Source organism: Neopsephotus bourkii, unplaced genomic scaffold, assembly GCF_033783945.1.
Source record: "Neopsephotus bourkii isolate Nb327-2 ecotype Australia unplaced genomic scaffold, CSIRO-AGI_Nbou_v1 NB_1780, whole genome shotgun sequence".
Classification (NCBI taxonomy): domain Eukaryota; kingdom Metazoa; phylum Chordata; class Aves; order Psittaciformes; family Psittacidae; genus Neopsephotus; species Neopsephotus bourkii.
This window is the reverse complement of record NW_026902254.1, coordinates 5,970,883-5,995,599: the sequence shown is the minus strand read 5'-3', so window position 1 is coordinate 5,995,599 and position 24,717 is coordinate 5,970,883. Positions and strand designations below refer to the sequence as shown.

The 24,717-nt window shown below is 38.6% G+C and overlaps 1 protein-coding gene across 2 annotated transcripts in view; it reads left to right on the top strand.

The window, feature by feature from the left end:
* The first annotated feature begins 1,874 nt into the window (after nucleotides 1-1,874).
* KCNIP4 (potassium voltage-gated channel interacting protein 4) overlaps nucleotides 1,875-24,717 on the top strand; it is a 432,794-nt gene continuing 409,951 nt past the window's right edge. For both annotated transcript variants that reach the window (XM_061379853.1, XM_061379846.1), the window contains exon 1: nucleotides 1,875-2,056. In XM_061379853.1, the coding sequence (XP_061235837.1) occupies nucleotides 1,996-2,056 (61 nt within the window). In that variant the 5' untranslated portion in view covers nucleotides 1,875-1,995. The remainder of the gene's footprint in view (nucleotides 2,057-24,717) is intronic.

Genomic DNA, 24,717 nt, shown 5'->3' with positions numbered 1-24,717 from the left:
TTTTACACAGAGCATCAAAATGATACATATTTAATCTTTATGGCTGTCAATTACTGCCAATGATTGTCATAACGTACAGTTAGATAAAATTAAACCAGATGCTCATTGGCTGAAAATCTGCACAGTTCTATTATTGCTATAATTCCTATGAAGTCAGATGATTGTATACAACTGCATTAACTGAGGATTTTTCACTGATTTTTTTTAATAGGTTTTCATTTTACGTACTGCACCACTAATTTGTAAGTAAATGGTAAATAATACCATAACATCTAGATCTCACAGGCAGTGGTGGTGAAAAAGGAAAATAGGTAAGAGAAGGTAAGACAAGGTAAGAGAAAACTAATACCTCTAAACAGCTAAGAAGTAGAAAAATTCAAAAGGATGTTTGGGAGAGACTATGGCTTTTTCCAAGAAAAGTATTTAAATCCCAAAAGAAGTATGCAGAGGGAATTTATCAAACTACTTCAAGCAAGGCCTGTAAAGAAGAACAGGAGATGGAGAGCAAGTGGATGAAAATAAAGACAGCAAGCAGAAAAATAAAGAAGGTGAGCTTGAGAGAAACATGCAGATTTATGGAGATGACTCGGTTTACTCTGGTCACTTTCTTTTTTCTTTGACTCAGACACAACTGATCTTAGAGAAGGCACACTCTACCTTTTCTTTACAAACTTGGCAGACACTTCTGGAGCTTATGTTCTGTGCTGAGCTACATACCTGTAATCCTTTTTAAGACACAAGATGAATATCTGGCTTAACTGGCAACTGCAAAGGTATTTTTGATGTATTACTGCCACTACTGCCTTAGTTCACTCCGTTGTGACCAGCTGCTCATATATTTGGAGTGGTTTTGTAACTCATGGAGTTCTGTTACAACATTTAGGTAGAGCAGAAAGAGTAAAGGGAAGTGACAGCCATAAATCAGAATTGTCTTACTCTGTAAACTACATATATATATGACAACAAGGACTCCTGAAAAAGTGTGATAAATTACAGTTTTCTGTAAAGTTAGCTCTTGATAGTAAGGAAGCTCAAATCCTGATAATGAAACCAAATGCTGGTGCTTCAAATACCCTTTCCCTTTGTCTTAAGCACAACAGCCAAATCGGTCCTGATATCACAGGGTTTCAGTGGAAATCCATGAGTTTTCTCCATCACTATTCGAAGTGCCTGACTACGTAATTTCTTGTCTGGTGTTATTTCTGTCCTCCACTCGTGCTTCTTAGAATTTCATATCCTATAGTATACTTTACCATAATTTGATCAAATATAGTGTTTTGTCAGAAAAAGAAAGGGTTTGATACACTGTGGGCATGTTCCTTCAGATCTGAGCTGATGGCCGTCTTGGTGTTTGCAGTGCGGTCAAGCAACACGGCAAAAGCACGGCAGCCGCTACCCCGACAGAGGTGATGGCACAGCACAAGTGGGACGGGGACTCCTCCGGGCCGGGCTCCGTGTAGGTCTGCATCCCGTGCACCCTGTTGTCCAACAGGTGATGCCCAGAGCACCTATGTGCAGCCGCGGAGCAGAGCGGGTTGTACGGCCCTTGCTCAGGGCTTTCCCCACGGCTGCTCCCTCTCCCACCGACGGCTCCACTCCCACATCGGCCCGGGGCGCAGGTACCGGTCCAGCCCCGAGGAGGAGGGCAGCTCCGAAGAGGGGGACAGCCACGGGCAGCCGTCCGCAGCCCTGCCACTGCAGAGGCAGTCAGGCAGCGCAAAGGATCCAGAGCTCAGCCCCGTCGCTCGACAGGGAAGGGTCGAGGTGAAGACCCAGAGCCCCACACCGCCGCGGGTGGCGAGGTAGATGGCGGAGGAGGTGTCGCCGCCGAGGCGGAGCCTCGCCCCGCTCCGCCGCGCCCGGCCCCGCCTCACCGCTCCACCGCGGCCCCGCTCCGGCTCTTGCGGCCCCGGCGCGGCCGAGCTGCCGCGCTCCCCCGCTGCGTCCCGCCTCGCCCCGCTTCACCGCGGCTGCAGGCGCCTCCTGCCTCCCAGCATGAATGTGAGGAGGGTGGAGAGCATCTCGGCGCAGCTGGAGGAGGCCAGCTCCACAGGCGGTAGGACGCGAGTGGCGTGGGGGGCACGAGGCTTTGCTACCTAATTATTTTGGGGTCTCGCCCTCCACCTTTAGGCAGCAAGTCTTGCAACTTGGCGTGGGGTGAGGAGGGGGGAGCTGCATGTTTGCACGGGGTAAACACATCTGTGCTCTTAAACTGTGTGTGTGTGTGGCTATGGGGACAGTAAGCAAACGCTTAATGTCTGGGATCTCGGGATGAGATACCTCCAAGTCTTTGCGAAGCCCGATGTGTGGTGCCTGCTGTCACCTAACCGGTACTTTTGCCTTTGCTGAAATGACCTGGAGCAGGGTATAAACCTCCCAGGCGAAACATGCACATGCTTTCCAGTTACCAACTCCCAAGAGGTAATTTTGATCAGTCCTACTTAACACCTGCCTGCTTTTTACCTTTCTGATGCTTAAGTAACAACTATGTGATAGAAACGAGGTTCTTCTAGTAAGCCAAAGGCTGGCTGGTGCCTTTCTTTTCTCTATGTTGCACATTGCAGTTGCACATTCACCTGTGCAAAATAACTCTCATTTTAGGGAGGAGAAAAGACAGATTTCCTGTTCTCCATGGTGACTGTGATGCCTGGAGTGTTTGAGTTTTCTCCCAGCATGGGTAGGAAATGAGTTGTGCAGAAATTCCTTGGGTACAATGTGTGTAACTTGATGTTGTTGAGGAAGGTGTCCAGTTCAGTGCAGCTGGTTAAGCAAAGGATGGTTGGACAGTTAATGAAAAACTTGCAAAATAGCCAGTCAAAATCAGGGGAAACTTGTTTTCTAAGAAAAGATGGAGAACTATTTCACATTTCCTGTTGTGTTGCTGGATTTCTCATAAACTGTGTGATGCCAGTGTAGAATAGCAATCTTAGCATCAAGTTGCTTGAAAGACCAAGCGGAACCAGCTTTATTGCTTTATTTCTGATGCTTCAGAATAGTCTTTGGTTGCTGGAAGTGGCTCACAGCCACATGTCCTCTCTTGGATTATACTTGTTTATTCTCCTTCGTTAATGTCCCAGCTTTTCTCATGGGTAAGAGCTTGTAGCCCTTCAGACAGGATACTAAATCATTTGCTTCAGAGATATGAAACTTTTGTAATTGCCTATGCAATTAGTTTGAGGCTATCAGCTCAATTGTTTAATCCATCTTTGCATTTCTTTAAAGCTTTAGAAAAAAAATATACTTTGTCATTTTGGGTATCCATCAAGGGGCTCACCAAACAAAGCGATGCAGTGATACTTCTCACTGCTTTTCAGATCCAGCCCCTCATTATAGTTAAGACTTTTCCCTCCACATACCACTGTCACCCTTAACAGCTCCAGTTACAGATCTGAAAGTCAAACTATTTTTCTGTAGCATAATGATACATCATCAGTGACAGCACCGCGCAGGCTCTTAGCTACACCTGTGCAATCACTATGCAGGACTGTTTGGGCTGAATAAAACTAAGGTCATATTTCAGACACAGTGGATTTGCTCAACTGCTATTGAGGAATAATTTGGTTTATGGACTGTTACTGTAAATGTTGAAACATAGAACAGTTAGCAGCTTAATATTTTATCTTATAGATAGCAGTAACAGGAAAGTGTCTATATGAAAATTGAGTAAATATGGTCTAAATCCATGTCATACAAATAATATGAAATATCAAGGTGATATTTTTCCAGAAAATGTTTTCAGCTGAACTGTATGTTATATGTGTTTTCCATTTTGGTTCTCTTGATATGCATGCCTTATAGCTTTTAGGAATTAATGACAACTTTAACTCACTTTAGGCTTGTAATGGTGAACAGTAGTAAGATGCACTTTTGCACTGTTTCAGAATAAAAAGCAAAATCTAACTGAAACATGAGTTACTGTAGGAGAAACGTTTCTCAAAAATAAGTTATTGTTCCAGAAAGAGCACATGGAAAGATAAAACAACAGAGCTAAGATCAATCCTCAACTTGCATCTCGTCATTAGCTTGATGAGATGTGAAGCTAACAAGTGTCTAGCTTTACTGCTCTGAGCTTTCTCCTTATGTGAGAGAGTACCTCTATATTCATCTTCCCAGTTTGTCCCTTTTTCATCTACACTTCTCTTTCCACCCTTCCTTTATCTAGCTCTGTCCATTCAGGCTCCTAAACTTTTAATTTGCTTTCAGTGCCATTAGCATTTTTGAATGTATCTCTGTTGGTTGCTTAACAAGGAAGAATTTGGTGGATTTTTTACCTCATTATTTCTATTCAAATAGAAACAGTGCTTAAAATGTTAGTTACTTTTAAATGGTAATGCCTGCCTTAGAGCTGTTACAGGGATTTTATGGTAGTGTATGAGAGTCAGAAAATGAAACCAGCAGAAGTGCAACTGTTCCCCTATTTCAGTTTTCTAAGTGAAATAAAGCCCAAGTACATATGAGCAGTTTAAATTTAGAAACTTATTAATGACAAAGGAAACATTTTGTACCTTTTAAGGAGTGATGACTCCCTTAACCTGCTCTTCCTCTCTATTTACTCTATTGCAACTTGCACGGCATCTTGTCCATTTAAGTTGATGTCAGTTGTAGCACCACTGAGAGTTGTTGAATTCTCTCTTCAATACTGAGCCATTGTAAGGGTGAACCTTTTCATCCTTCTGCCCCATAAAACAGTGTTTGTCAATGTCTTGTCTGTGAGGATGTTCTATTTGTGCTAGTGGTAGCCAAAACTCATCTGCTGCTGAGTAAAGGCATGAAGTATCTTGGCAAAATGAGAAGAGCAGAGGGAGAATATCAGGAAAAGTTTATATGGGTAAGAATAAGTTTAACCACAAGGTGTCCCATGGGTTCAATATCTAGGACAAACTTTAGCCATTGGGAATATTAATATGAATAGGATGCTGTCACAACTGGTTGCTTTACTTTAAGGTATCATGAATTCAGAATGGGGATTGTGCTGACCAGTATGCCCTTCATGGGTTTTGTAAATATTTCTGTTGTTTGAAATGTACTCATTTACGACACATTTGGAAGATTTTCTCTGACTAGATGGGGCAGTTGCAAATTCTGCGTGTCAGGGAAGAGGCTGTCATTTCTCAAGCATGTGCAGAAGATGGACCAAATAGTACTATCGAGAAGTGCTTATCCAACTTCAAGTTTGCTTAGAGTCTGGTATTCTCTGTCATATCTATGAGAGATCCTTGTGCAGTAGTGTTCGCTTTTGCTTTCAGTGAATGGTGTGCTGTTGTTGCTTGAGGAATTCTTAGAAAACAAAAGAAGTAGTGCTAGAAGGGCAAGAAACTAAATATGGGAAAAACTGAACATGGGAATTTAGGAAATAGGAATTTAGGGATGCTGAGAAAAATAATGAAAGTGAAGAGAAAGTGCTCTTGAAAACAATTACAGGAAGAAAGGTGAGAGGAGGGAAATGAGGAAGCAGCTTCCTATATACTTTGGGAAACAACTGATGTTAAACAAAATCATGTCCTATTGAGGGATACTGGAATCCCATTATGTATTGGACAAACCCCTGTTGGGATTCATCTGAACAATGTAAAGCAGACAGTGACTTTCCAAGTAATTTCCACCAATACTCCTATCAATGTGAAGGCTTTGGTTTGTCTAGCAGTTCCATCCGTAAGATGTGCTGTCAGCCAGGAGTTAGTGTTACTTTTTCAACTAATGATCTGTTGTCCCTAACCACTTCATGTCTTCCTAGGTATGAGAGACCTTCTGGCCATTTTATCCTACACACTTGATCCTTGGTCTCTGCCCTGAGCCTTCAGTAACATGGATATGTTCTCATTGAGGAACCATGGTCAGATAGAAATGCTGCTTCCAAATGCCACGTTACTGTGGAAGTTGCAAATCCACAAGGGAAAGAGTAAATTAAATAGACTCATGATCTAAAAAAGGAAGAATTGATGATTTGAAAGAAGTGGCTGCGACATAATCTTCAGTAATAAATTTGGTCTCTGCCTCCATTTCCATTCCTGTATTCAGTGAACATGTGAAGCAGTAATTACATGCAGAATTCTAGTATAGGGGGTCATATATGATATGAATGCTGACAATACCTTGGCTTTCCGTCAATATAAATTTTATATCAAAATAAATACCAATTTGCACAAAATCCATCTTTCCTTTTCATTATTCTCTATTTTGAGGTTACTACCCATGCTCAGAGAGTTGATACATAAGAAACTAAACATCTGGACAAATTTCAGGTATATTGGGGTTAAATAACTGATTCTTCCCATTTGTTTTTAGGTGTTGTAAAGTATATAGAGGCATATACAGTATCTAGCAGTTATTGTGGCTGTAAGAGAAGTAGCTAGGGTTTGTCATGGAAAGATTTTACAACGTATCAGATAAGCACTTAGGGCTCATGCTTGGAGCTGAATATTTGATCTGTGCAGCATTCATCTGTAATTCAGTAATCTATCCCATCTCAGCTACTCAGTTTGCCATTGTGATTTTTTCGTAATCTTTGGCACTTGAAAAAGAAAGTATCTAAAAATACAACGTCTGATTGCTTCACTATTTCATAGATATATGCATTCTTGCTAGGATGTCCTGTTATCCTACGGGGGGGGGGCCCCCCCCCCCCCCCATTCTGCTTGTCCTCTATTTTAGGAACTGAAATAGACTGTATTACAAACCTTGCTTGCCAAACGAACACTGGCCATTTATTGTCTCCTATTAGCAGAGGCCATTACTCTTATTTGAGATGGGAGAGAAAACATTGGCACAAAGTTTTGGACTGGGCCAGGAGCCAAATCAGTTTTTCAGTGAATGTAGTTAATGCGATGTGAACCAAGTAGGATTCTCTTATTTGTTAGCTTGGGCCTATTCTTGGGTGTAAGGAGTACAGATACAGAAATCATCTTTCTTTGGAGCACAGTGTGGCAGCATAGCTGGAAATAGTTAATAGCAAGGTTAATGAGCTAGTTTGTCTCCACAGTGTTTGTCCTAAACTGTAGTGTGTGGTTGTGTCAAAAGTAAATGGATGAAAGGTTGACATAGGAGTTAATTTTTTGATAGTAGTCGTCTTTTCCAGATCCTGTTTTCTCTGGCAAGATCTTTGCTTGCTATTGCTTTGATCATTAGGCAGTATTTGGCCTAGATTTCCCACGAAGTACACCAGATGGAATGTGGAAGAGATGCAAAAATGTATGGAATGTATATTTATGTGTATTTTTTTGAGTCTATAACTGTGGAAAGCATGGAATCCAATTATTTTGTGATATTGTTAATTATTATTTTGTAATTGATATTACAGGAATCTTGGGATCATATAGATCATGGTTTGTTTTGTTTTGTTTTTTTCCTCTTCATTTTCCATTCTCACACTCAACAGGAGGAATGATTTCTGTGTCATCACCTTTGTGCATGCAGCAGCAGAGGAGTTTCAGCTCTAGACTTGCTGCTATGAATTTGGGAGGTCTGTAGACAACTATAAACTGGCAGCAGTTTAATACATGTTTGGGTTTAAAGTATTTTGGATCCATTTACCTCTAAGAATAAACCCAAACAGAATAAAAGCTGTAGAACTGAACACATACTGTGTTTTATTTCTGGCAGCCCAGCAGAGACTTAATATGGTAATAAAAGGAGCTTTCTGTCAGAGGTCTGAAAATATAGTGTTGCTCTTCTATATTCTTTTTGACCTATAAACTAGATTTCTTTAGATTTACAGCTTATAGTTGTGATCCCCTGTTGTATGTTTATAATTTATGCTGCAGCGACACAAGCCAGTGGTATAAAAGTCATGGAATACTTATGTCCACTGGAGAAAGGCATGACAATAGGAAACTTTTAACCATAAACATTTCTCACTGTTTAGAACAATAATTCACATTTAAATGTTTGGATTTTATCATAGGAGGAAATATCTTTACTTTTATACCAGATGTTTTCACCAAATAAAGTGTAAACCCTAAAGCTTCCCTGAGCACGGTGAAGTGTCTACTACTATACAGCACTCAGTATGCCACAAAAATGCCTAAGTGGTGACAGCACAGAAGTGGGTGAATGACATTAAAGGCTTTGAGTGTCATAAGACATAGACTACTATGTAGTTGTTATATTTCATGCAGTGAGTAAGAAAGGTTTTGCTATTTTAATGACAAAAAAAGACATCTTGTTCTCACAATTTTCAGTTACCTTTCCAGCCGAGTTTTTATGAATATCACTATAGTCATAAGGCTTTAGTAAAACAAATATTTTTCTTGTCTTTGAACCAAAGTTTACTTTTGTTAATGACCACAGTGAAGCATTTAGATTTATTAGAAAGTAAATGGTAGTCATAAAACGTGATGATGGGTCTGATTCTTTATACTGTGGATTTTTTAATCCTTGTCAAAAGTGGGAACAACCAGAACAGCTGTTCATCATAGCAGTTCATTTGACTATCATGACTATTCCTATAAACCCTTTGAGACCTATGGGAATAATTGCACCGAATAAGGATTTTGCCCCTAATATTTCTGAAAATCAGGAGAACACTAAGTCTGGAACTGAAGCACAGGTCAAGTTTATGTGATTTCACATAAAGGAAGGAAACTGCTGTGATGGAAGTCCTTAGCAGTAATTAAAAGTTTTATAGCTCTGATATATCTTGAAATAAAGTCAAATGATCAAAACCTTTTATTGAATCATTCATCTACATGTTTTACTGTAAAATGAGCAGCACATTTAGGCACCCCTTCTCCAGTCTCATAATATCTGCATAATAAATGGAGGTTTTCGTAATTTGCGCAGCCTGACCAGTGTTGCCAAAGGTATGCTCACCGAACAGGTGTTGCAGTAATGTACTGTCTTCTGGCAGTGGGAAATGGTGATCCTAGTCATGCTGGTACTTTGCTATTTGAGGACTCCTTGGGTCAAATCTCTAACTTTTTTTTTTTTTTTTTTGTAAGAAATTCTGCTTTCTGTGCAATCTCACATAAATGTTTCTGGTAATCTGTACCAATTGATTTCCAAATCCTTGAACAGTTTTATTAAATAGAAAAGAAACAATATGATTCAGTGAAATCATTTAATCACTGGAGACATAGAGTCCACAATATTGACAAATATCCATTGCATAGAAATCAATACTGCTGATTTTTTTTTAATTTATTTATTTGGTTGGTTGTGCTCCAAAACAGTCTTTAATTATTTAGTTATTATAAGAGTTATTGTGTATGTTCTATTGATTCATATTTTAATTTAAAATACCATTACTATAACAAATAAATTACATTGCATTCTACATCACAAACATTTATTCATTTATCAGTACAGTGTGATTTAATCACTATCCAAGGAGCTGCAGAAAAAATTGCAAAATATATGTAATTCTTGCTTTAAAAATTATATATAGTTATTTAACTTAAGATTTTTAATTATACTACAATGTATGTTATAATGAAAACTTATTGAAAGACAACATAGTACCAAACAAAAGATAAATATACTATGATGAAAAGAAGTATCCTAAATGCATGGAGTAAGTTGTAATATAGTAAAAATACAATTTGGCATTTATTTTTCAATTTTAGCATTCTTACCTGATGCACTTTGAAATGATGATCTGAAAGTCACACCCTGTGTAACATCTGTCCGATACAAGCATTATTGCAGCTGGTTATGAAGGTTAGACTTTTTATAGTATGTAGAGTTATCTGTGCACATGCTAAGTACAATAAATTTACAATCTGTATCACATTTTCAAGATACTTGAACCAGTACTACTACAGTGCTTTTTTTGCATTAATATTATTGATTATAGTTTCAAAGAACAAGCTAGAAAGGAGTGACCTTTTTTGAGATCGTTTGTTTTGGAGTGTGCCCAACTGTTCTATGATTCTAAGTGTGTTGTACCAACTGCTGCTGGGTGTTCTGCAGCAGCAGGTGCCCCCTCAATGCCCAAATGCTGTGGCAGGCCAGGAAAACCTCTGCCTACACACACAGCACCAGTCGTAGGAGGGACATGCTGTATGTATGCACACGGTTTTCCAGTGTGGATGGGTGTTGGGAGAATAAAAAGTAGGCTGTGGGATTGCAGTCCCTGCCAGAGCAAAAAAAGGAGAGGAAAAGGACTGAGAAATGCCTTTTGTGTGTGTGGCTTCAGTGGTATCTGAGCAAGCCAACTCTGAGATCTGCTGCGGTATTACCTTTAGCTGGGGATAAATGAATTATGATTCTTAAAATAATTAGGAGAAAAATCAGTAAGCATACTCTTTTGAAGCAATATAAAAGATGTGTATCAAGCAGATGAAGCCACAGAGTCATGTTTTATTGTGTGCTGCTAACAGTATGGTGGGTGTTTCCTCAGATCACCATCAGTCTTGAGTTTTGACAGTGTAGCTGTTTTTAACTTGGTAATACCCAGACGTCCTTAAACATTCTGGCTATTGACTTGTATTTCACTGCTCAGTAAGTAAATGGTACCTTGTATACCTGATGATTCATTGTTTCTATTCTATGTATCATTTTCCATGTTGATTTATGGACATTTGAGGTCATTTTGCTGTGTTCTCAGGTGTAACATTATAAAAAGTATCACAGGTTGTAATGCTGTCTATCAAGAAATATAAATCTAGACTGTTTCTCTGGAGTCTTGTGTGCTGGCAGCATCCACCTGCTGGTAACTGAAACAAGTACACAGTAAAGTTCATTGTTATTTTTAAAAAGATGCTGTAATTGAATGCATACACACACTGACTCTTAGGTGCTGTCCTGATCTCTGCACAGCCAGCGTCTGCAATCTACTAAACCTAAGATGCCTAAGGAAAAAAATATAATAAAACAATGGAGATATACCTGCAAACTGTGAGGGTGTGAAGTACGATTAATATGCAGAGAATCTCATGCTACTGTTTCAGTAACTAGGTCTACTTGACATACTATGTTGTTCTTCAGTCTTTCTGTTGCTGATGAGGTGGAGTTTTCCCTTTTTGCTTTTTTGCAGTATGCCACATTGTGCAGTCTTCCCAGCCCATTTCCAGAATTAGGAAAATGCAAGAACTACCTCTAAGACCTATCAACCTATTTCATTGTTTACTTCAAAGCCATTGCTTTCAGTCTCTCTTTATAGGACTACATATTTGTTTCCCTACGTGGGAATCAGGGGACAGAGGTGTTAGAATAGAATAACTAGGGCTGTAAAGGAGCTTAAGATCATCTAGGAGGTCAAATATCAGGATGAGTTTGATAAAAAAGTGATAGGTTTTGCCCTTTCTGCCTTCCATTACGTGGTGATGAAGATCCTCTTTGCAGGAGGAGCTTGAAACCTCCAACTCTTTCAGAGAGTGGTTCCCCACTTCAGTCTCTACTTGCACTTGGAAAGCACACATAAACCCCTCAGCTGAATGAGTACTTTCTCACCTTTTCTGCCTGATCTGATACCTCAGAGCAGTGCTGCTTTGAGATTATGCACTTTTTCCTAGATTGGTTGGTTGTCAGTGAAAGGAAGGTATGTGATGCCTTCAGTGGAACTGGTTGGTCTCTAATGCATGTTTTATAAAACTGAATTCCAGGGGAAAAAAAACCATTGAGATTAAGGTGAGGAGGGAATAGGTGTGACTGAGGGTATACAGTGACATAGGTCTTTACATGGCACACCTGCTGTCAAGTTTCCCCCTAATACTTTAAATCTTTATTAAACGTACAAGCTAGCAAGACTTAAAATTATACAGATTCATACCTGTGCAGGACTGTACAGAATTAGGCATTGTGCAGACTTGTAAAAATCTTTGCTTCAGTTACACCTTTTGTTTGCATTCAGCTAATTTTCTGATACTAAAATAGAATAAAGCAATTCTGTACTTCAGTATAGAATTATAAAGATCACTTCTGATTTCTAAAGTCTTTCAGTCATTCCAGACTTCTTGAGAAGCAGTGACATTTTTCCTTCCTGAAGATATGGGGGTGTTCAGCTAAAGTCCCATTTGTATTAAAAAAAAAGAAAGCCCAAACAACTCTACTGATAATTTAATTGCATGGTTTACATTACCGGGGTTCGAAACTGACTGACTGTACTTAGAAATGCAAAAGCAAAAAAGTTTTGACCTGTTCAGAATGGAATGTAACGCTGTCTGAAACATATCAGTAACTTTCTAAAATCTTGTTAAGCAGTGCTTTATCAACAGTCACTTTCATCAACAGCACTTTAAATTACTGCTAGACTGATAATCTGTTAGGACATTTGCAGTTAAATAATTCAGAAGAAAGTAGGCTTTTTGTGTGTGTTTTTTTCCTTTCAAGAGCCCAAGACATTAATAGTGTGCTTTCACATATGCTGCATCACAAAGAGTACATACAAACATGCTGTCAGATGAGAGACAATTTCTTATTGAAAACAAGCAAGAAAAAGTTGATGGCATTGTCAAACCACTGTTTAGTAAGTGGCAACTTACCCTGTTGATCATGTAGATGGTATATCGTCCATTTTGCAGATGTAGTGTTGAAAGAAATGTGTATTCAATAGTAAACATACACTTAATTAGATAAACTGATACCAATTTCTTGTTGCAGTAACACTAAAATGATTATCTGTGTTCCAAGAAGAGTATGTATTGATTAAATGCACCTTGCACTGGAGCAATTAATATAAATCTTTTCGATTCATCAGTGACTGCTTTTTGATTTGAAGGCCTGATCTTACAATAGTTGCAATATATCGTGGTGTTTACAATTGAGAATCACCCTGTTAAGAAATATACTTGGTCATAAGTATATGAACAGTAGAATTTGGTCCTTCAGATTTTTCAGCACCTTACAGAGAGAAGAAATAAAGATTTTATCTCTTCCTGTATAGTACATAATTTCATAAACCAAAATAGTCTGTGGCTTTAGGGGATACACAACTACATTGACAATACACCTTGGAATGCTAATATAATCATGTAATACTAATATAATCTGAAAGAATATGAGAAATAAAAAGAGATATCAAAAGAGAGTCTGTTTCCCTCCTCAGAATACTGCAACTTCTTGAGAGTCAGTTGTTTGTTTTCTGGGAAACAGAACTTCTCAAGGAATGCTGAGGTTTCTGTGTAATATGATTTGAGAAACTTGTATTTTTAGAAGAAAACCCACACAACCAACAAAGTTGTGGATTTTCTGACTGAGAAGAAAGTAAATAGCATATACTCTGTCAATTTTCTAGGTTTATATTTGTCTCTAAATAGTAGGAGGACTGACTAACCAGGCTGGTTACATGGAGCCCTATGTAGTCCATACAGCCTACTTGGGGCAGAAGACTGATGCAAAATCCAGCTCAAGATTTGTTACGTTTGATTTTTTTTGTACTTTTCAGAAAAAAGCAATAAAACCCCATGGAATCACAGAGAAATAGTTTGGAAGATAAGTTGAGAAGTATTACTTTTTATCCTGATGGCCCAAGGCAGGATCAGATTTTTATATGGTATTTCAGACATTCCTGGTACAATGTACTTAAAATCCACCGGTACTGGGTGCTTCATAAGATAAGAATCTACTCCAGAATTTCTTTTTCCTGATACAAAGTTTTCCTAGTTCTAAAGTAAGTCTTCATACCTTTAAAGCCTGGTACACCAACTGGTTGAAACACATAGCCAGGATTTTACACTGCTGAAGAGGACAAAAGCATTATTTTGTATATCTTACAGACTTTTGTCTTGTTTATATTTTCAAGTGCAAACTGCTGCCCCCTTTGCAGCAGCCTTTCACCTGTCTTCAGCCTGTGATTTAAAATGTTCAGCAGTGTCAGATTTCTAAGGTACACGAGTCTTAATATAACCAGTTTTTCCTCCCCTCTGTGTTTCTGTACAGATAGATTATTTCTCTGGAACTCTACTTGGTGTTTTCTAATTTACAAATGATAGCTAGTCTTTGAAGGTTGCTTTTTATTTTTTAACTTCGAAACCTGTTGGAAGCTTGCTGACAACAGTGCTTGAAACAGGAAAAAGTATGGTACAGACAACTTAGCTCCAGGAGTTTCAGCCGTGCATAAAGGAGAGATTCCAACTTGCCTCCGTTGATGGTAATTCTACCCATCGTGCAAGATCTCTTTAAGAGTTATTGCTTCCATGGGTATGAGATCAGCAGCTCCCAGTTCCTGTTGGGCCTGAGAATCAGTCAGTATAGAGTAAGTTACATGCTTGCAGTGCAGCAAATCTTTTTACCTTTGTATGAAGCAGCTCTCAACAATTGGGGATGTAGTAGCAGTCACTGTCTTACAAGAAATAATAGCCATCAACTTTACCTCATTTCTGTGGGAAGCTGGATGAAAGGCTGCAGGGATCCTCAAGGACCTCCAGAACTTCTGTTTTATGAGCTGAACAGGTATTCTAAATAAATGAAACAGATAAGTGCAACTTCAGTATGCACAGATTTCCAGCTATTGGATTTGGATCTTTAGAAAGGAAACTTTGTGCGAGACCCCTTTATGAACTGTATTTTTTCTAAGAATATTTTAGCTCTTGAACAGTTGATATGTAGCATGAACATCTTAGTTCTTTTTTCCATAAATAAAAACTGAAGACGGTTACTTGAAACATTTTCTAACATGAAAAGTCAATGTCACAGGCAATAGCAAAGCTTTTGAAGTTTCAAACATTTCTTATTCAGATTATTTTTATCAGTGCTGTACCATCTCACACTTGATAAGATGTGCCACCACTTTTATGAATGTCTTTACCAAATGTTATTATAATGATAAAATACAGTGTGCTGTTTCCTCTCATATTTTCCAAGGCTGATGTATCAAGGAAGCTTTAATCAGGGAGGATGTAATATATTTCAACTTTGGTATGAGCGTCAACCTTTTTACTTTTAGTTTTGGGCTTACATACTCCAAAAATATAAACTTTTGCCTAATTAAAACCACCACTAGGATGGCACTTGCATACAAATGGCCATACAGTATTTATTAGCTACCTTTTGCAAAGTCACTTTTCTGCTTTCATAGTTTAGGGATATGGTTCTTTAAGCTTGTAGTTCCAGGAGAGTTCAATGATAGCTAGTCTGTGGATGTTAATAAATTAAACTGTGTGTTTGAATTCAGTTGTGAGACATGATTCTATGGGATAAACCTATTTCGGTGAGCCCGGGCAGAGGCTTTTATCAGGCTGTCCTCTAATGGCACAGAGCTGGCACTTTGACTTTATGCCATTAAACATTCCTTGTGTTGGCCTTGCTGGGAAAATGTTACACTTGATTTTTATATGTATATATACCATCTTCTTCTTTGTATACTTCATCAGCTTCACAGTGTTTGATTCACAATTACTTTGTTGACATTAATCACAACTGATGTATTTTATACACTGTGTGTCTTTGCCTTCACAGCATTTATTCTTCCTTTGAATTTTATTTTAAACGTTCTGCAAGTATGTCAGCCTAGTGTTGCCTTTTTCCTTTAGAACAGCTCTGTTGGACACTTGACCTTAGCTGGAAGTGTGCAATGAATTCTATTTGTTGTGCCTCTTCTTGTATAACTTTTTATTTAGTCTAGTCATTAGTTTTTTATTAAGCTATAAAGCCAGTAATCGTGTACCTTTGATAGTCTGTGAGGAGAACTGTATTGTTGTTGGATGATAGGCTCACAATGATTTTTAATCTGAATTTCTGACACCTTAAAATAAAATCACTGGATGCTTTCTGATGTCTTGAAGAGTAATTCGTGATAGAGAAATTAAATTGAGAAGTCTTAGTGGGAAGATCCTAACTTTCTCAGTCTAGGCATTTGGGCTATGAATTTGGGAAACAGTGGCTTAGACTTGTATTGTGAAGTGGGGTTATTGAGTAATAATGAATAACAATTTCTTACAGGGTTTAACTTCTAACACTAGTCTAGTTTGACTGACTAAATGCCTGCTAATAGCGGGAGTGCATTAGGTGAGCTTCTGGACCACATCTTCCCACATAGTTTTACCTAAAAGAATCCAGTTGTGCATTCCAAGTGTATTTCCATGATGTGAACCAAGACATGATGACTGGAACACGATTTCTTGGAAGGCAGATGCAGGGACTGTGAGAATGAAGGCGCTGAGCCCACTGTAGGAGACGATCTGGGTTGAGACCATCTTAAAAATCTGAACGTGCACAAGTCCATGGGTCCTGATGAAATCCATCTGTGGGTCCTGAAGGAGCTGGCGAATAAAGTTGCTAAGCCACTGGCCATCATATTTGAAAAATCATGGCAGTCGGGTGAAGTTCCCAACAACTGGAAAAAGGGAAATATAACCCCCATTTTCAAGAAGGGGAAATTGGATGACCCGGGGAATTACAGACCAGTCAGTCTCACCTCTGTGCCTGGCAAAATCTTGGAGCACATTCTCCTGGAAGGCATGCTAAGGCACATGAAAAACAACAAGGTGCTTGGTGACAGCCAGCATGGCTTCACTAAGGGGAAATCCTGCCTGACCAATTTGGTGGCCTCCTATGATGGGGCTACAGAACTGATGGAGAGGGGTAGAGCAGTTGATGTTATCTACCTGGAATTCTGTAAGGCGTTCGACACTGTCCCACATGAGATCCTTGTCTCTAAATTGGAGAGACATCAATTTGATGGATGGACCACTTGGTGGATAAAGAACTGGTTGAATGGCCACACGCAAAGGGTTGTGGTCAATGGCTCAACGTCTGGCTAGAGACCTCTAACGAGTGGTGTCCCTCAAGGATCAGTGTTGGGACCGGTCTTGTTCAACATCTTCGTCGCTGACATGGACAGTGGGATTGAGTGCGCCGATGGCACCAAGCTGTGTGGTTCGGTCGATACACTGGAGGGAAGGAATGTCATCCAGAGGGACCTTGTCACGCTTGTGAGGTGGGCTGGTGCCAACCTTATGAAGTTTAACCATGGCAAGTGCAAGGTCCTACACCTGGGTTGGAGCAATCCCAGGTACAGCTGCAGGTTGGGCAAAGAAGAGATTCAGAGCAGCCCTGCGGAGAAGGACTTGGGGGTGTTGGTTGATGAGAAAGTAAACATGAGCAGGCAGTGTGTGCTTGCAGCCCATAAAGCCAATCGTATCTTGGGCTGCACTAAAAGGAGTGTGACCAGCAAGTGGAAGGAGGTGATCCTGCCCCTCTACTCTGCTCGTGTGAGATCTCTCCTGGAGTATTGTGTGCAGTTCTGGTTTCCTCAATATAAAAAGGACATGGATCTGTTGGAACAAGTCCAGAGGAGGGCCACGAGAATGATTAGGGGACTGGAGCACGTCCTGTAAGAAGACAGGCTGAGAAAGTTGGGGCTGCTCAGTCTGGAGAAGAGAAGGATGCGTGGAGACCTCATAGCAGCCTTCCAGTATCTGAATGGGGCCTATAGGGATGCGGGGGAGGGACTCCTCATTAGGGACTGTAGTGATAGGACAAGGGCTAATGGGTTAAAACTTCAACAGGGGAAGTTTAGATTGCATATAAGGAGGAAATTCTTTCCTATTAGGGTGGTGAGGCACTGGCACAGGTTGCTCAGGGAGGCTGTGAATGCTTCATCCCTGGCAGTGTTCAAGACCAGGTTGGACGAAGCCTTGGGTGGCATGTTTTAGTGTGAGGTGTCCCTGCCCATGGCAGGGGGTTGGAACTAGATGATCTTAAGGTCCTTTCCAACCCTAAGTATTTTATGATTCTATGATTCTATGACTGGGAACTATTAGGTGACTGCTGAAAGCACATTTCTGATCCGAATAGAAATGCTGGTATGTCTGCATGTCAGACAGCACTGTGGGAGCTTTGCCATTTTTGAGGTCCCAGAAATTGGATGAATCTGTTGAACTACAGTTTGATCTCTTTTGCAGAATCCATTCTGATCCGTCCTAGATCAGGGAACTTACAGAGACATGCTTAGAGTCAGTCCTAATATTTTAGGGATTTTTGTTAAAGATGGGGCCTATGTATATGTCTTTTTAGAGCCAAATTCTCTGGAAGAGATTTTACTAACATCTAATGACCATCACCAAACATCAGCATCATTGAGCAGAAGCTATTCCTCACTATTTGATATCTTGTGTCACTTGCCTGATTAACAATTTGCAAATAATTCTCATTGTGTGTATTCAGGATGCTCATTTAGTTGTGACGGAGGAACACCATGTGTGCAGAACGTAGCACAGAACTCCCATCAGCTAAATGCTTTCTTGAGGCCTTGGGTGATATGGTTTAGAGTGAGGTGTCCCTGCCCATGGCAGGGGGGTTGGACTTGATGATCTTAAGGTCCTTTTCAACCCTAACTATTCTATGATTCTATGAATAGGAAAACGTATAGCTGTGTCAAAAATACACATTATAGGCTTTAAAAGTAGAATACATATATGCTAGGATTTCAGTGCTGGACTTCCTAGATTGGATGTATTGCAAATTACGTTCTTCAGCATGGTGCAGACACACCCTGGTACCTTTTAGTAATCTCTGTGTTTCAGGATGCAACTACTTGTCCAGAGTGAATATACAGAATAAGTGAAACATCAGAGGGAAAATTAAGTCAATAACACTGCAAGGAGTATAAGTCTGTGTGAAGGTTGGCTAATTTTACAAATTAATTTGTTATTGCAACTTGAATTGGAACTTTTTAAATACTGTGGCAAAGCACAACTCGCTGTATATTTCAGGAATGTTTGTAAGTACACTTAGAGCTTGATCATAGCAATTTGGTAGTGTTTTCCTTGCACACCATGACTATAAAGTCTGATAGTACTCCTGTTTGCTATAGAAGTGGCCACAAAGCCAAACTAACTTAATTTTGTCTTGGCTATATTTTCAAGTTCAAAATCTACACCTTGCCATGTCTTTTTATTTTAAAGAATCAAATTTATTTTCAGAATGAGTATGCTTCTTTTAAACATTGCTAAACTGCTTCTAAATCCAATTATTTCAGAGATGACACAGCTGCCAGATTTATTCTTAGCTCATGTAAGTGCCATCTCAGCCTATTATAAAAATGTTTTAAAATCTTGAATACATGAAGACTTCATTCCTTGTCTCACATATTCAGTTAACTTAAGAAAAAACACACAGTTGTTTGGTTGAAGTTATCTTTCTGTGCTGAGAAAATGTTCTGTTCAAACTTGTTGATACTTTTATCAGTTATTTTAATAGAGAGGAGGTAAACTTTCAGTCCCTTCAATTAGCATTTATTTACTATAAAAAATCCGTATTTTTCAAAGTGCAAATAAGAACAGGATCCTTAAGTTTCAAAACTGTAAATTAGGATTTCCATATAATAAAACATAGCTACAGCTGTGCCTCAAATACACCACTAAATGTTATAAGAATTAAAACCACAAAAAGGAGTTCCAGGAAATATTGCAACTAGTATGCTAAACTTTTTAGCACATTCCATCAAACTATACTGTATCTGCTAATTGGATAGTACTTTTTTGGCTGAAAAAGATAACCTAAATTCAATACTGTAAGTATCCATTTTTTTTTGTTTGTTTTGTTTTTTTAGATATGAGCTATGCTCAAAATGCTTCAAATGTTTCACTGATTTCTTATTTTGATCATGAGAACTGTATAACTGTATTATGAATGTTCATACCCTTCCACACTAGTGAAGGAAATTGTCATTTACTAGCCAAATCTCCTGTGGACAACCAATTATGAGGAAAATAACTTCTGCCCAAGATGACAAGCCCCAGCTTGTTGGAGCATACTACATTTGCAACAAGCACCTCTGTGGTGCTTCTGGGTGAAGTCCCAAGAAGTGTATGGCCTTCTGTGGAGTGTTGTTACGATTTTTCAGGGGGTAATGAAACTACCTGAGACAAATGTCATATTCAGAGCTGTGAAGTTATAACTGCACAGAACAGTGTACATGGAATTACAGAGAGACATTTTGAGTATAATTATGTTTCTGAAAAAGCCTGCTGACTCATACGTCTCAAAGTGGATATGTGAAACTTTGGAACTCCTTTGCTATTAACACCTTTGTTTGAAGGTATAGAATCATCCACAAAAGAGATAAGCTGTAAAATATGACTGAATTTGAAAACAGTAAGGAATGAAAGGTATTTTTGATCAGGAGAGAGCTTGCACATTTTTTTGGCTCCCTCAAGCTCCAAGACATGATCATCACTACTGAAGTTGAAAATCTTGTCTCTAGACTGGAAGAAAAAGAACATTCAGAAAAGTCTAGTTGCATTAGTTTGTTACCTTTTAGCAAATTAATGTAGAACCTGTTCAAGACCATGGTTTCTGCATTTGTTAGCTAAGACGTCTTGGGGCAATCTAAGGATACATGAAACCTTAATTAAAGCTAGTGCTAAGTCTTGTATGTGGGCATCACCTTTAGAAACTAAACCCACATAAATGCAGTTCTAAAGCTCTGGAAGTAGTGAACTGACAGTAATTTTGAGCAGAGAACTACTGAAGTAATTTATTCTTTCTATATTGTTTCTCCTGTCTTGCAACTATCAAAGTGTAGCTTTTGTACACTATCAAAGTGTAGCTTTTGTACACTCTCAAAGTATAGCTTTTGTACACTATCAAAGTATAGCTTTTCAGGTTGGGACATAATTTGTACTGAAAGGTGATAGAGTAATTTTTTCAATGTCTTATTTATTAAACTTGAAGTTTTTGCTAATGAACTGGTAATTACTTTAATGTGGATTATAGCAGTCTGGGATACTATCCTGTGATTAATTTGCAGTTGAGCTAGAAAAAAAAATTGACAACTAGTAATAGGGGAAGCACTTATACTTTAAATTGTTTTACTGAAGAGCTACTTCTTGTGGTTTTATGGGATCATTGTATAATAGCTCTTCTATCTTTTGAGTGCCATAAACACTTGCTTAAAGCACATTTGATATTTTAAACTTTTGAAACAAGGGATAATTTTAATGTCTTTTTTCCCCTTTCTGTACATTTAAATATATCGAATATGAAGACACGTTACATCAGGCTTAAATAGATCTCGAATTAGAAGGGAAAATAGAAGAAAAATAATTGAATGGTGGAAGAGAAAAAGAGGCAAAGAGTCTGTCTAGTTTCCCAGCTCTGCCACTGGTTTATGGAACTAAGGACTTTCTTACATGGTTACAGTGACCAGATGTCTGTGTGACTTCGTATTTAAGAAGTTGATGCAGCAGTTTATTTGTGCTGTTCTTGTAACTCCTTTTAACAGAAAAGGAGAAATCAAGCAGAAAGAGAATAGGTCTGACGCTGCACAGTCTACGTGTAGCAGGGTATTTAAACCAGTTGTGCTGGTTTCAGCTGGAATAGAGTTATTTTTTTTTTCGTAGTAGCTGGTGTAGTGCTGTGTTTTGGCTTCAGTCTGAAAACAGTGCTGGTAACACACTGATGTTCTAGTTCTTGCTAAGCAATGCTTACTCTGATCAAGGACTTCTCAGTCACTCTCATGCTCTGCCAGTGAGAAGGGGTACAAGAAGCTGGGAGGGAGCAGAGATGGAGCACCTGACCTGAGCTAGCCAAAGGTGCTTTCTGTGCCACAGCATGTCACGCCCAGTATGTAAACTGAGGGGAGTTAGCTGGAAGGGATTGATTGCTGCTTGAGACAGGCTGGGTATTGGTCAGTGCGTAGTGAGCAATTGTGTTGTGCATCGCTGTTGTTTGGGGATTTTTTCTTACTTTATCTCTCACTCTCTCTGATATTTCCCTTTTAATTATTATTATTTGTATTATATTGTAATTTAATTATTAAACTGTTCTTATCTTAACCCATGGATTTTACCTTTTTTTACAGTTTTCCTCCCCATCCCACTGAGGGCGGGGGAGTGAGCAAGCAGCTTAGTGGGACTCAGTTGCCAGCTGGGGTTAAACCACGACACCATGGTTTAAACCTGGCAGCCTGGTTCATCCTGCTACTCAGTTAATGCAAGATCTTTCTTTCTATAGGCTAGCAAAGTTTAGGGAACCATATAAGTAATAAACACTGCTGTGCAGCATGTTATATGAGGTAATGCAAACGCACTGCTGTTCCATTCAACTGATAATTTAACCTTCAACATTCAACAAAACCAAACAAATATTAATGGTAGTTCCTCCCCTTACAACTTCTCTATTCATAGAGCTCTGATGTATTCCTGTGAGAGTGCTGCACCCTTGAGGACTTGCAAACATAGACTTACTAAAGCTGAATGCAGTTCAGGAAGCTCTAATGGGATAACTTGGATAAGGTTGACTCACTTTCAATGGCATTATGGTTCTTAACTTCCCTTGATGATTCATTCCATTTTTAGAGACATCTTTTCTTCTTATTCTTAATGTCAGTAGTTTATTTAAACAGCAAAAAGAAAAGAAAAAATAAATCTGTAGGCAGGGGAGTAGTATTCTGAATCCTTTGCTTCTCTCTGTGGAGATCTTCAAGTTTAATGACTCTTTTTCGCTGACATCAAATTTCAAGGGTTCTGCAGAGAGTAGCAGTTCTGCAGTACAATTGTACTGTTCAAAGTGCACAATAGGGTCCTAAATTCTCCTGTGAGTTTTCCCACTATAAAAAGAAGATTGAGACTAAATTCTGAAATTATTAACTATTTTGGAAGATGAATTTCAAATAAAGATCATCTTGGCAAGAGCAACGGAAGAGTGTGTATGTTTTGTTTTATGACAGAGACATTCAGCAGTACCTCATACAAGTATATAGGGTTTTGACAGATGTGGTGAACAGAAAAATGTTCTTTGCCATGTATATTAGAGGTTTTCAGATTGTGTAAAGACTTAATATGATGAAGAAACCATATATGTATATATATGTATTACTGGTCAAATCACAGCTTTATGACAAGTTTACTTAACTCTAGTGCCATCTGGTTATTTTTAAGGGAACGAAAAAATCTGTCACTTATTTTCTCATTTTGCCTCTTAGGAAACTTTTATGGCCATCTAAAAACCAGGAGAAGAATATTTAACATGCACTTTACAGCAGAAAGCACTATACTGAAATTTCAGTGAAGTAAGAAAAGGCCATAATTGACAACTTTTTGTGATTTAGTTGCAATAGGCTGGTTTGGCTCAAATGCTAAAACAATCTGATGATTTCCCTCTGCTTTGTATGCTTTTTGGACACAACAGAGAAACAATATTTTGCTCAGTTCATGCAGCTCACTTGGAAACACTATAGCTTAAGAGAACTGGAGGTGTGTTAACTAACAATGTAGAGTTTTTTGAAGTAAATATGCTAATAAGAAATCCGCTGTTCATAGCAGAATTCATCTGAACCTTTTTTTCAGTCAAGAAGACACTTTAAAATTTACACAAAATTCAGGGCTGAGAGCCTGTGTGGAGAAGCTAAAGGCTGCAGCCCAGGTGACCAAAAGCTTTATCAGGTGTTGAGCTGTACTTGCAGCCATTTAATTCCAAATGCTGTGGGCCCCTCAAGGGCCCTAGTGATTTTCATGACAATGATCAATCCCATCATCATGCTTCTATGTACAATCACCTGCTTCTTGCATTACTCTCCCATTCCCAAGCCTCATGGCAAGGTCAGGGAGGTGACTACTGCAAAGCATCTGTACTGCATCTTGAGTCTTCCTCAGATGACCAAGAAGTGATCAGTTTCTTACCCTTGAAAGCACAATCCTAATCTTCCAATTTAAAAAAAAAGGGTGATTATATTAGTGCCTCCCTGTTCTAGCTTTCATCAGGTGGATGCCTCAAGGAAGCAAAAATGCTGCATTCAGTCGAGTTTTCTTCTCAATTTCTCTAACCAAATGATAACTGGGAAGTACTGGAAGTCTTGCAGAAAGACTAGAATAACACCAGTGTTGGATTTTGAAGTATTTCTTTGTATTAAGTGGCTTTGGCAAAGATCTGGGCACTTCCGGGACATGTCTGTTGTTTAGAAAGGTGTAATAACCCATACACTGTCTTTTAGTAATGATTTTTGAAGAACAGCAGCATTTTCTGATTATCTTCCTTTCAATAGTTGAAAAGGCCTTCTTGAACAACTTACTGAAAGTCTATTAATGAAGATTTTGGTGGACTTGGGGCCTTGGAAATTTATTTAATACTTTTGCACAGTTTATCCTGCTTATTACATAAAATATCATGTGAATTTATGAATGAAGGGTAAAATAGTACATAGTTTTCACATCTAAAGTATCTGGTGTTGCATATTTTGTGGCTGTTAAATTTAGCAAAACTGCTGACATCAGAAGACACAATGGCATGCTTCTGCATTTGTTTCTGTTTATTTTTTTTAGTTAATCAAGAAATTAAAATAAACATACAAAAATTTTGGTAATTTTACCATCAGAATATTTAAAGACTTCAAATGTTTTCTAATAATCTGGGCATTAACAAGCTTATGAATGAGAACAAAGTGAACAAATGTTGCTCTTTTTTCATTCTAAGAAGTGTTGATCAAAAATGGACAGCAAATTAGATTTGAAGCCCCAGGTATAATATCTTTAAATGGAGCAAGTACTTGTATTCAGAACTGTGTCCAGCTTATTTTTGTAGATAGTTAACATATGATAATAAAATAGGCATAGTGAGTATGCATATGTTGGATATTTTTCCAATGTTATTGGGAAAATATTGTTGAATGTGTAGATATTTGAATTAAAGAAATGGTTGTCTCATTCTGCAGTGTATGTAGAATTAAATATCTCCCTTCTTTTATATGGAAATGTGGAAAAAAGATAAAAATATGGTCTAGATGAAGAACAAAAGCTATTTATTTTCTTAGAAATGATGGAAGAGATGTCTAGTGTTAGGAGAAAAAAACCACCCTCTTTTGTACTCTAAAAGGAAAGAGTTGTTTCTAGAGCTCCCTTA